This window comes from Pteronotus mesoamericanus, unplaced genomic scaffold, assembly GCF_021234165.1.
Source record: "Pteronotus mesoamericanus isolate MK-2021 breed Mesoamerican mustached bat unplaced genomic scaffold, CSHL_Meso_final scaffold_21, whole genome shotgun sequence".
NCBI lineage: Eukaryota > Metazoa > Chordata > Mammalia > Chiroptera > Mormoopidae > Pteronotus > Pteronotus mesoamericanus.
The window spans coordinates 19,685,358-19,697,752 of record NW_026555310.1 but is presented as its reverse complement, the minus strand read 5'-3'; the positions used below and the strand labels follow the sequence as shown (position 1 = coordinate 19,697,752).

General features: G+C 37.9%; 1 protein-coding gene across 1 annotated transcript in view; it reads right to left on the bottom strand.

Annotated features, from left to right (window-relative positions):
• Positions 1–12,395, bottom strand: part of BCAT1 (branched chain amino acid transaminase 1) — a 95,980-nt gene that overhangs the window by 36,788 nt on the left and 46,797 nt on the right. Inside the window, 2 exon segments of the mRNA XM_054591328.1 lie at positions 8,382–8,501; positions 10,463–10,573. Coding sequence (XP_054447303.1) covers positions 8,382–8,501; positions 10,463–10,573 — 231 coding nt within the window.

Below are 12,395 nucleotides of genomic sequence, written 5' to 3'. Positions count from 1 at the left end.
AACAAATCTATGCATAGTTTTTGTAGGAAAAACTAGTTGGATTGATGAAAAAATCCTTAATAATTATACAGTATTTTTTTGTTTCTAAGACATTTCATGGTAGTCATTTTTTTTTTTTGAGAGGCTTTATTTATTTATTTTTAGAGAGAGGAGAACAGAAGGAAAGAAATATTGATTGGTTGCCTCTCACACACCTCCAACTGGGGACTTGGTCTACAACCCAGGCATGTGCCCTGATGGGGAACAGAACCAGTGATTTTTCTGTGTGCAGGACCATGCCCAACCCACTGAGCTATATACCAGTCCAGGCTCAAGGTCATCATTTCACATCATCCAACAGTCCAAGAGTTGAGGGTTATAATATGACTACTTTTAAGTTGGAGAAACTGAGGCTCAAAACAAATGATTTATCCGAGGTTTCAGTTATTAAACTCTAGATCTTCTCCCTTTAATTCAGAGCTCTTTTTACAATATCACTGTTGAGGAGGAAAAAAAAAAAAAAGGCAGTGGAATACCACCTAAGATTTCCTAACCTGAAGAGAATCCCAACCGGGGCTTGCCTCCCTGCACCCTCGGCCTTCACCATAGCACTCCCTCTCCAAGCGTCTCCTGCTCAAACCACAGGGAGCCCTTTTCCCCTTGAATTTCTCCTCACCTTCCTACCCCTCAATGTTTTCCTGTCCTATTCCCTCCACCTGGAATACTTTCCCCTCCCACCCCTACCCTATTATGGCCTGAAATGTGTCAACCCCCCAAATTTATATGTTGACACTCTAAACACCAACCTACTATTTTAGGAGATAAGGTCTTTAAGTGCATAGTTAAGATTAAATGAGGCCCTAATCCTTACAGCCCTAATCCTTAGAGCTGGTATCTCTGTAAAAAGAAAAAGAGACACAAAAGGATGAGCATCAGCCCCCTGCTCCACCCCGTTTCCTTCCCACAACACAGAAAGCTCTGTAAAGACACAGCGAGAGGATGGACATCGAGTATCTGGGAGGCTCCACCAGACACTCTCCCTGTTGGCCCTTTGACTTGGATTTCCAACCTCTAGAATTGTGAAGAAATAAATTCTAGTGTTTAAGACACCCAGCCTGTGGTATTTTGTTTTGGCAGCCAGAGCAGACTAAGACATCCCCTCTCTCACCTAAGTAATACAAACACTTCCATCTCGATTTATATGTCATTTAAACGTTATTTCAGGAAATGAGACCTCAAGACCAGGTTAAGTGCTTGTGTTATGTGCTATTACAGCATCCTGCACTTTCTTAGGTTTAGATAGAATGCCTATCACACTTAAAACTGTTTATTTAATTTTCTGCCTCTTGCTAATCTATTCACTTCAAGCAGTAAGACCCTTTTTGTCCTCTCTATGTAGTATCATACATTGTTACAGCAACTTAACTAAATATTTGCCAAATGACTGTCCATTTTAATATGACATTGTTTATGGAAAAGGGCTGTGGAAACAACCCACATGACCATTTACCATACTTAAATTATGTTGATTTAAAAAAAAAAATCTCATGCAAATCCTAATATGTTGTATAGACACGAGAGAGAAAATGTCCCTTTGTCTCTTGCCTGATTTCCTTTAGGACCACCTCTAGCCTAACAGATAATTTATATGGAGGCATTGAAAGACTATCATGCGGGAAGTTAACAGCCAGGCCTTCCTGAGGCTCGCTGTAAAATGGGCAAGGGATAGGGCCAAGTATATTTCTCAGTCTGTTCAAAGAGAAAGATAGTATAAATTTAACTGAACACTCAACTCTTTTTTAGTTTTTACATAAGAATGATCTTAGACATTTATAAAAAAAGTAGTTAAAAGAAAACTAAAGATAAGGTGAAATAGACAAAAAAAGAATGCTTAACTTCTTTATCTAACCTTATGTAAAGGCAGGGATGACTGATCACAGGGTTAGCGTAAGTATTAAATTAAATAGCTCTCTGTGGAAAGCATCCAGGGTCTGATCTTTTTCAAGCATTGAACAAAGAGCAATAGTTATTTTTTGCTTTTATACATAATAATTGATAATAGTAATAAAAGCAAATAAATTCAATGCACACCAATGCACAGAGCATTAAGATGATTACAGATGTGACCACAGGACTGAATTCAACCCTTACTGTTGGAACTGTGGAGAACAGGTATTTGGGAAAAAGGCACAAATTATTATACTGATGACCTGGAAAATACAGATTGGTAACTTTGAAATCAATAGAAATTTTAGCTTGGGTGATTAAACAGGTAATCAAGAATACTTGATGGGGGAGTACTCAGAAAGAGCCAGAATAAACCACTCTTAGAAAAACCAGGCTTCATTTCTCTACTGAAATGACTCTAGATCAAGAGGCCAGCAAACTTCAGCCTGTTGCCCATTTTTTAAAAAGTTGTATTGGAACATGCACATTCATTCATGGGTTGCCTGTTCTTGGTTCTGTGTGTGCGCTGCAAAGGCGGAATTGAGAGGTGACTGGCAACCCAGCTCTTCACAGACAAAGTTTGCCGGTTCCCTTCTCTAGATGATAGGAAAATGCTCCAGGAGGGTTTTCCTTGTACCAGGACTGGCTTCAAAACCAGCACTTCTTCACTGAGCTGGCCTCACCGCTAGGACTGATGTTGTGATTCCACCAAGTTCAGTTCAGTGGACTTGGCCAGGCACGGCACTGAGGCTGAAGTAGAGAGACAAGTAAGACCAACACAGGGAGCTGACAATAGCAATAAATAGGCAAGTCTCACCCCAGGCAACCGAGTGAGGAAGAGGGTCCTAAGTGAGCTGATAAAGGAAAAAGGATGTTACACTCAAGGGAAGAGCCTTCAAAAAGACTGTTGTCAATGAGGTAAGTGTGTGGAGGAAACTGCAAACTAGAGGGGACTGGCGTGATTGGATGCCCTCATCTAGTCACATATACAACCTGCCTGTCCCATCACCCTCAGAAGTAGAACCATGATAGGAGTAGAATCTTTTGAATATTTTAACAATCAATTTTCCCCTTCATGTCAATCATTTCCAACAGCTTGAAAATATGCCACAGTATCTCCCGTGTAAAACAAACACACTCCCTTTACACCATGTCCCACTCTAGGCATCTATTCACTTCTCTGCTCCCTCTATAGCAGAATTCCTCACAAGATTTGTGCACACTCACCATTGTAACCTCCCCTCCTCTCATTCTGTCTTGAATCCATGACACTCAAGCTTTTGACCCGCCACCTCACTGAAATATGCTTATCAAGACCACCAAGGACCTCCATGTTGCCAAATCCAACAGTCAGTTCTCAGTCCTCACCTCACTGGTCTATGGGCAGGATTTGCCACAGCTGCTCATCGCTTCCTCGTTCTTCACTTAGCTTCAGTACAGCGAGCCCTCCTCTCATTTTACTCTACCTTCCAGGCTACTACTTTTCAGACTCTTGGCTGATTCGTGTTCCTCTCTTCTAAATGCTGGCCTGGCCTGCCCCGGGGCTTAGTTCCTGCCTTCCTTTCATCATTATCTACAGCTCTTCCCTTGAAAACTTCATCTTGGCTTTAAAGGCATTTTATGGTAAACATAATGTTATCACTTAAATTCCAAACTCTATCTGTCTCGTTAACCTACCCACCTGCTTGGCATCACTGGTTTAAATGACCACAACCAAAACTAAACTCTTGATTCTATCCAATATCATTTTAACAAATAAATAGCAATAACAAAACAACAACAAAAACCAAACAGACCTTCTCCCTTACGCTTCCTCATCACAACAAATGGTTGCTAGCCAACTGCTTTGGCCCAAAGGAAAACTTGACAAGTTTTCTCTTACACTCATACCAGTTTAACAGCAAATTGTGTGAGCTGCAATAAATATCCTTTAATATATGTCTTTATGTGCACTAGGGGATATATCTACAGAACACATTACTGAAAGAAAGCCTGCATTTTTAAGATTCCCAAATTTAATTCTTCTGCTTTACTCAAACTTACTAATAATGATTCTAATGTTTGTTATATCAACACTATGGCTGATCAACAGGACACTCATTACATAAATTATGCTACCATATTTCACAATGTCTATTTTTTTCATACTTAATATATCTGAAATCTGAACTCAGAATTTTACGATTGCTATTGCTAAATAGTCATAGCAAGGCTGACATTTTCAGACTTGGAGTTACCTGTTCATACAGAAGGTAATTCCAACGTCTCATGGCATTGGTAATGCTATCTATGTTGTATTTGCTATTAGAAATGTCTTCAAAAGGTTATGGTATGATTTGGAACTAAAAGAAGTGACTGCATAGAAAGACACAAAAACAGGAGCAGGACATATATTTAATATTAGTGAAATAAATATGCATAATAACTTTAAACAAATGCAATTTAATATTTTCTTGCAAAGCAACAACCAGGCCCTCTAATGGAACCTGTGGTAGGAACAAATCCATTCAAAGGTAAAGCTGTGTTAGCTTTTATTATTAAGATACATCCAAAAATTTTTAAAAATGCTTATCACAAGCCCAGAAGTGCAACTGATGGCAAGAGGAATTGTAGATTTCCTCAGAAAATATACATTAAAAAAAAGAATCTGATATGAGCAATAATCATGAATCGCTCAGGATTATTAGGAAAATACTATCATAGTTTAACTGGCAATATTTTTCTATTTCAGGGAATAAAGTAATGGTGTATCTTATAATTTGTGGCATCTGTATGAAGGTATGACTATGTTATAGCTGGGAAAGTGGAAAAAATAGAGGTATATACATGTATACTGTACAGAAGGATCTTCAAGCAAATTTTAAGTACAAGGCCAATAATACAGACAAAACTGTGCATAGTAGAGCTACCATTTATGTTTTTTAAAAAAGGATGAGAGAGAGAGAGAGAGAGAGAACAAACAGGGAGCCAGAAACAACGTTCATCTAGGGAAATTTGACATATCAACCAATAGTTGGCTTTGTAAAGCAAGGAAGAAAGGTTAGACAATTGAATAAATAGTGATGGAATAACCTGGTATCCATACGGAGAGAAATAAAATTAAGTACTTCACACAAAATTCATTTCCAAATGGATTTCATTTAATTGGAAAAAGCAAAACTCTAAAACACAAAAAAAGTATGACCTTGGGAGTAAAGGAAAATTTCCTTAGAACATAAAGATCACAAAACATAAAAAAATTAATCACACTAAAATTAAGTGCTAATAAGAGAGTGAAGAGACACAAAAAGCAAGCCACAGACTGGAAAACTATTTGTAATACATTTATCTGACAAGGGAGTTCCCACAGACAGGGAACAGGAAAAAGGCTTTTGCTCAGCACTGTATCCCTAGACCTAGCACAGTGGCTAATACATAAAGATGCTGAAGCATAAAGGTTAAGAGCCTGCGGGTTCTTATTTCACCTCTTTGGGCCTCAGTTTCCTCATCTCTAAAAGGGTGCCAGCAGCACCTGCTCACGGGGTTGTTGTCGGTTAGTGCACGGAAAGTGCTGAGCACAATGACACCAAGGAGAGCTTCAAAACACCAGCGATGCTGATGCGAACAAACCAAACGACTATTTCATCAAAGAGAAGGTGGACTTTCCTGCCTGACAAGCAGCAGGGCTTTCTCAGGATGGAGAAAGTAAGACGGGCTATGGACATCTTCCTGGGAAACAGTGACTTTCTCTAATTCCCTGGTTGCGTATTTCCAAACTGCTCATTGCTGCATTACACGAAGTACCAGGGAAATGGAATCCCAGTAAGAGAACTGGGTCAAAGTGTGGTAGATATGTGTCCAGCATGGAGAACCATGCAGCAGTTAGAAGTGACAGATGGGAAAAACACAGAGTAACCTGGACAGAAATGAACAACAGTGCTGAGGAAAAACATTAAGAAATACAATATGATCTATAGGACAAAATCCTTTATATAAGTTAAAATGACAGACTTACAAAGGAATAAGAGAGACTTAACAACACATACAAACCAAAAGAATATTCACTTAGTACATGAGAATGATTTCCAACTGAGGAAGAGGAGAAGAGTGGAAAATGAAGTCAATAGGGAATTAAAAAAACCAGAGGGACCTCATATGATCCATGACAGCAAGTGCCATGACCTTAGGGGGTGTAATTAATACCAGGTGCACCATAACTCCAGAAAGTAAAAATAAAGGTAATAACAATCGCCCCCTGTGATAAAGTTGAAATGGACAAGAACAGCCTCAAGAGGGTGTCCACTGGTAGGAGTAGCCTGATAATAACGCTAATTACCATATGCTATAAGCAACACAAATAAGCCAGATCTCTAAAAACAGACTCAAGGTTTGAAGATACTAAAATGGGGCTGTTAATATGAGACATGTTAACAGAGTTACGCAAATGAGAATTTAATAGTTTGTAAACAGTGGAATGATATATATATTTCAAATAAGGTTGCAGAAGAATACATTAAAAATGTGAGCAAAACCTAAGTTAATGATTACAAATTGCTGCTGTAACACCTAGTTTTCAAATCTATTCAGCTTCTTTCCTTTATAGAAGCTAATTGTGAGAGAAAAGATAAGATGTATAAGCATAAACAAATGCAGTGAATAAAGGAAATTCTTTTCATAGAACTCTTATGATCATTGGTTAAACTATAAGTGTAATATCACGATTTTACAAGGTGATAAAAGGAAAAAAAAAAAGACATGTCTATAAAATGCATATGCTCTTACGCTCCCTGTGGAGTGAACCAGAAATCAGTGGACCATTTGGCAGCAAGATTTTTAAATGCTAGCTCTAATGAAAATGTCATACTGAAGGGTTTCCAATTAAGTTGTGAATGGGGAAACTTTCTACATGAAATGACTTAAAATGTTTCTGCATTACTCAGACTGTATTCTGTACATCTGAGGCTGGCATTAACCAAAAGCAACTGCTTCTCTCATTGAACTCAACTCCAGAAATGTATCTAGGGGTATTCCAATGTGGACGTTTGAGTTAATGAATATGAGGAGTTAATCAACTTCCACATGAGCCAAGGTCAGTTGGTCTTTTGAGTGCAGTGAAAAGTCTAATCTACTGGTAGCTGGCAGATGTACGGTGTCAGCCTGGGACCTGGTCAAAGGGCTGGGTGAGCTGACTTCAGAGCGCCTGGAGGGTTGTCCCTACACTCAGACTCAACTTTTCTAATGACATGTGGTCTCAGCCCTGATATCATTTAGTACCGTTTCGCTCTACTGCCTCCCTAATGGAGAGAGTTATGAAATGGGACTGACTGGGCAAGTGCAAGGCTAGGAGCAATGATCAAAGGAATTTCCGAAGTCGAGGTTGTGCATATTTTGCTAATGATTGTGGTCAAAGCACCTGTACACTCATCGGAATACTGAGAAAATAACGGCATATGTGCACCTATGGGTGTGTACCTGCTCAGAGTTACTAAATGGGGTGAAGTCGGATAAAATAGATGCTGAACTCAGCAAACCCTGGCTTTTTTCGATGTAGGGCTCTTAGATATCCAGTATTCAACCTGGCAGTAATGTAATTTTGGCTTCTTCTCCGGTAAAGAAAAAATTTGGAACAGTGTAGATGTTCTTTATTTAAATATTATGAGTTCAGATTTGCAATTGACAGTAGTTTGAAACACCCAAGCTTTTAGTTTCTCTTAAAGTTTTTATCTATCTATAAATATTTTGGAAGATAATGATTAAAATAATCCTGAAATTCTTTTTTAATCTGAGAAATATTTTGGTAATATAAATGATTTTATCTTTTAATTTAAATGTTTTACAAGAGATTCATGTATTAACGTTTAGTATTCTGTTTAATAATGTGAACTTTATTAAAAAATTGTTTTTCAAATTTCCGCCCACTGGGAGCACACTATTTTTATTAGCAATACCTACTCACTGGTTATGTGGGAAGAGGGTGCTTCACTCCCGCTCCTTACCAAGTGATCCCAAGACTTCAGGAAAACAAAAATAAAAAGAAGTAGCTCTTTCTCCTCCAAATTTTAAAACCACTTCCACTTCTACACTGGAAGAAAGTGCTGCTGGGACCAGAGAGACTAGACTGGCAAACTGAGGAAATAATGGTTACTCTTGATTAGAGGAAGGCAAACAGCCTCGCTTTCTTGCTCATTCCTTTACTCATTTACGTTCAAATCCGTGGCTGTTTCTGTGCTATAATGGCTGAGTTCAGTAGCTGTGACAGAAACCAGACAGTCCACAAAGCCTATAATACTTACTTTCCATCCCTTTCAGAAAATGTTTTCTGACACCTGGTCTTGATGATCAGGAGAAAGGAGTCATTAATGATGATATTGGGGGCTAGTTCACACCACTCACTAAGAGTTTCACCCAAAGATCTACAATTATACATAATAATAACTCCCTCACAAAGTATCCCAAAAGAGGGAGTCAGGTGGTACCTCAGTTCCAATGAATGTAGGACGAATATACAAACTAGCAGATGTTGAATATGGGACCCATTCTTGATCTAATTTCACAAGCTGTTGAATACATTCCATAAGTTCTTCCTTGTCAAACCCCTGAAGAAATAAAAAACATAATAAATAATGAAATTTTCTTCATTTGGAGCACAGGTAATAATTCTCATGAAAGCTTTAGACTGTTAAAAAAGTAATAAAACCAAACAAGAATTTTTTCCTGTGATATTTTCACCCTCAAATTATGAAGGGACAATGGATTATCCATATGGAGAAAATATAAAATTGGATACCTACCTTTTACCACATCCAAATATCAACTATAGTTGGATCATACACTTAAGTGCGTAAAACGTAAGACTTTTATTTTTTAAAAAATTACAAATACCACTGTCACCTGAAGGTAGAAAATAATTCTTAAATAAAAGACATAAAACACAAATCATAAAGAAAAAATGGATACAATTTTGACTGCTTAAAATTTAAAGACCTCTGTTCTTCAAAAGATGTAAGAAGCAGCAAACTAGGTGAAGTTATTTGTAACATAACCAACAAAGGATTGTACTGGAATATGTTACCATATCCTGAAAGTTGGTAAGAAAAAGATTACCCAGTAAAAAGTGGGCAAAAGCTAAGAGCAGTTTATTTCTAAGGAGGAAAAGATTTTTAAATACTACATGAGTGACAACTTGTCAAATAAGTAGTTTCTACTCACTTGGCAGGAAAGAGAAACATGCTTTCAGGCAGGTGATAGGCTAACCAGGGGAGAAATAAGTCAGAAACATGCATCTGAATAGAGCTCATGACCTCAGAATTTGGCTGTTAACAGTCATCACAGTGTAGTAACATCACAGAAATTGAGGTTGCTAATCATATAGGACATATCATCGCCCTGTATCACCTGCTTGGGTCTCTGGCATTGCTGTCTAGAGATAAGATTTAGTGGAAGGAGAACCTGACTAGGAATTTTAAAACTTGATTCCACTTTCATAACCATTCATTTTGTGTGATTTTAGGCAAGTCATTTAACCTCCCTGGGCTTATGTGCTTCTCTCTGTACAAAGGTGCTAACAAAATTTACAAGACATATCTTCTTGACAATTGCTTACTGCTCTGATTAAACATGAAGAATGACACAGTTTGTAGCAGAGCTGATAGCCAATAAATGTTACTTCCCTTTCCTTCTGTCCCCATTTTAAAGTGCTCCCCACTGATCTGTCTGTAATGGTAGAGGAGTGAAACGAGGACCAAGTACAAAGAACTTACCTTAGTTCCCCTTCCTCTATCCTACTATGGCCTCTGAAGGAGGTGGATGAAACATGGGTTACAAAAACAGGGAGAAGGAGGAAGAGCCTGGCTGATAAGAAGCATTTTACTTGGGCTTAGCTTCTTTAATGCACAGCTTGGGCTAGAATCCTGAAGGCTAGGTACTCAGAACTTGGAAAAGAAGGAAAAGACTTTCATTTCAGAAGGGTGGCCTGGTCACGTCTCAGGGAATGGAAGTAATCTACCTCACCTCCACCTACACGTGAATCTTGGCAGCTAAATCTAACCCACCTTACAATGGATTCCGCTCCATAACAACATCAGAGCCAGGATTCAATGGCCATGAGAAACCATTTTTTTTAAAATAAAAGTTGGGGTAAAATGTCAGAATAATTGATTAAATAGCTGCATACTTGCCAGTGTCTAAAGCAATTAGGCAGAATATCCTCAAAATACCTGTGTGGCACACCATGTTTTCCATTTTCAGTGTTATAATTTCATACAGTCTTTAACTTTTATTTATTTTTGTTTGAGACATATTTTTATTCCTTATCCTTTTATCTCCCATATACACTTGAATTCTGCACAGACATTCTAGATTGTGTAGTTGCCAAATGCTATGGTTACCTCCTTACATTTTTTTTCCTTACTAATGACAAAGTAAATCAGACATAACTTCAGTGTTCATATGGTTTGTATGGAATATCTAAGTATTCTGAAATGATTTCTTTGGAGGTAAACTTACAGTGAACCATTACATCAAGAGAAACACAAAAGAAACCCATAAATCTACATACCGGCAAAGTTGCCCTCAGAGCAGATCGGTGCATCCTATCCATGTTGAGGTTTGGCCGAAAGAGTCGAATTTTATTATCTACTCCTCGAAATGCCTTCATTCCTTCAAATAACTGAAGAAAAAAGAGATAAATCTGAGGTAAACTAAAATCTGAGGTAAAACTAAATGAAAACAATCCTTGCATTCAAAAGAATGACTTGTCTCTGGGTGCTCATCGGCTTCATCCTATAAAACTGTTGATACAAACTTCAACCAGAGATCCCTACATCTAGAAATACAAACGGTTGACAGACTGGTTACAGTAACCGAGATAGAAAGAAGTCATTGTATTACCAAAATCCGGTGGAGAATCAGTTATCCTGTGCTTAGGCAGAGCAATATTGCTAACTAATACATTTACGGGGATTGGAAGAAAAACATCCCCAATCACACAACATGGACTAACTGCCGAAAGAGCAGAGGTGGGGACCAAAGGCCCAAGCATTGCACCTCAAAATACTCATGGATCTTTTCATCTAACCTGGCTCATTCAAACTCTGGATAGCAGTTAACGTAGAAGTGATCAGAGTTGCTTCAGTCTCCAGAATCATAGACACCAAGCGGGTCAAGGCTGTACTATGTCAAGGCCATGTCACCCTTCTCAAAATACTGCCCCAGCCAAACCACTGCACAGAGATGGGAAAAGACCAAGAAGTAAGTATGTTCTGACAAATACAGAGAAAAGAGAGAAATCAGTCATTTTTTTAGTGGGAAATTTTAACACAGGTTCTCTAGGTAATCAACAGATCAAATAAGCTAAAGATAAGACAGAGTTGAAAAAGAACAACAAACTAACCTACTGGGCAAACAAAACCCAGCGCACACCACCTGCAGAACGCATGTTTTCTTCACATGTTTTCCAATGGAAGATAAGCCAGAAATTAATACCAGAAATATAACTAGAAAATGTCCACATTTTGAAAAAGGAGAAACCCATTATAAAATAAAGCTTGAGTCAAAGAAGAAAAATAATGGAAATGAGAAAAAGTGTTAAACTGAATGATAATGAAAAGTAGAGTTGTTAGGTGTATAGCCTTAAAGCTTACGAGAAAAAAAGATATAAATCATGTAGCACAATTAAAAAGCACAAAATTCAATGTCGTGAGAGCAAATATATGAGTAATTTATTAAATACAGTCAGAGTAGAGCTTCAGTTAAAAGAAGAGGTTGTCTGAAGACAGACTCACAGAGAGCAGGCTGACAGTTGTCAAGGGAGGGCGGGTTGGTAGGCTTGCTGGTCGTATGCAAGGCTTGAGCAAAAAAAAAAAAAAAAACTAAGGAAACATAGACAACAGTGTGGTGATTGGTGGGGAAGGAAGGGCGGGAGACATGGGGGAGGGTATAGGGGGCTCAGTGGTGACAAAAGGAGACTTGACTTGAGGTGGTGAACACACAATACAGTGTACAGATGATGTGTTGTAAAATTGTACACCTGAAACTTGTAATATTTTGTTAACTAGTGCCACACAAATAAATTCAATAAAAAGGGGAAAAAGAAAGAAACTCACGGCCATTACAATGTGTTAATTTTTATTCAGCTCACCTTTCCTTGCAGATTTACAATTTAAGTTTACTGATAAAACATACTAAGTTTCTTCATTTTTAAGTATTAAAAAAAAGGTTAAGGTTGTCAGATTGGACTCAGCTTATGACATCTGAAAAACATCAGAAACAAAAAGATACAGAAAGCAATATATCATAGAAATATTGGGTTGGCCAAAAAGTTTGTTTGGTTTTTTCCTTAAGATGGTTCAAGTGGCGCTTAATTGTCTTTAACTTCATTTGAAACAATTTTGTTAGATGTACTGTGACAGCTCTCATATCAGCATGTATTAAAAAAAAAATCTTACCCATGGTGAGTTTTTGTGTAGCCATTTTAATATTGGAGATGGAAG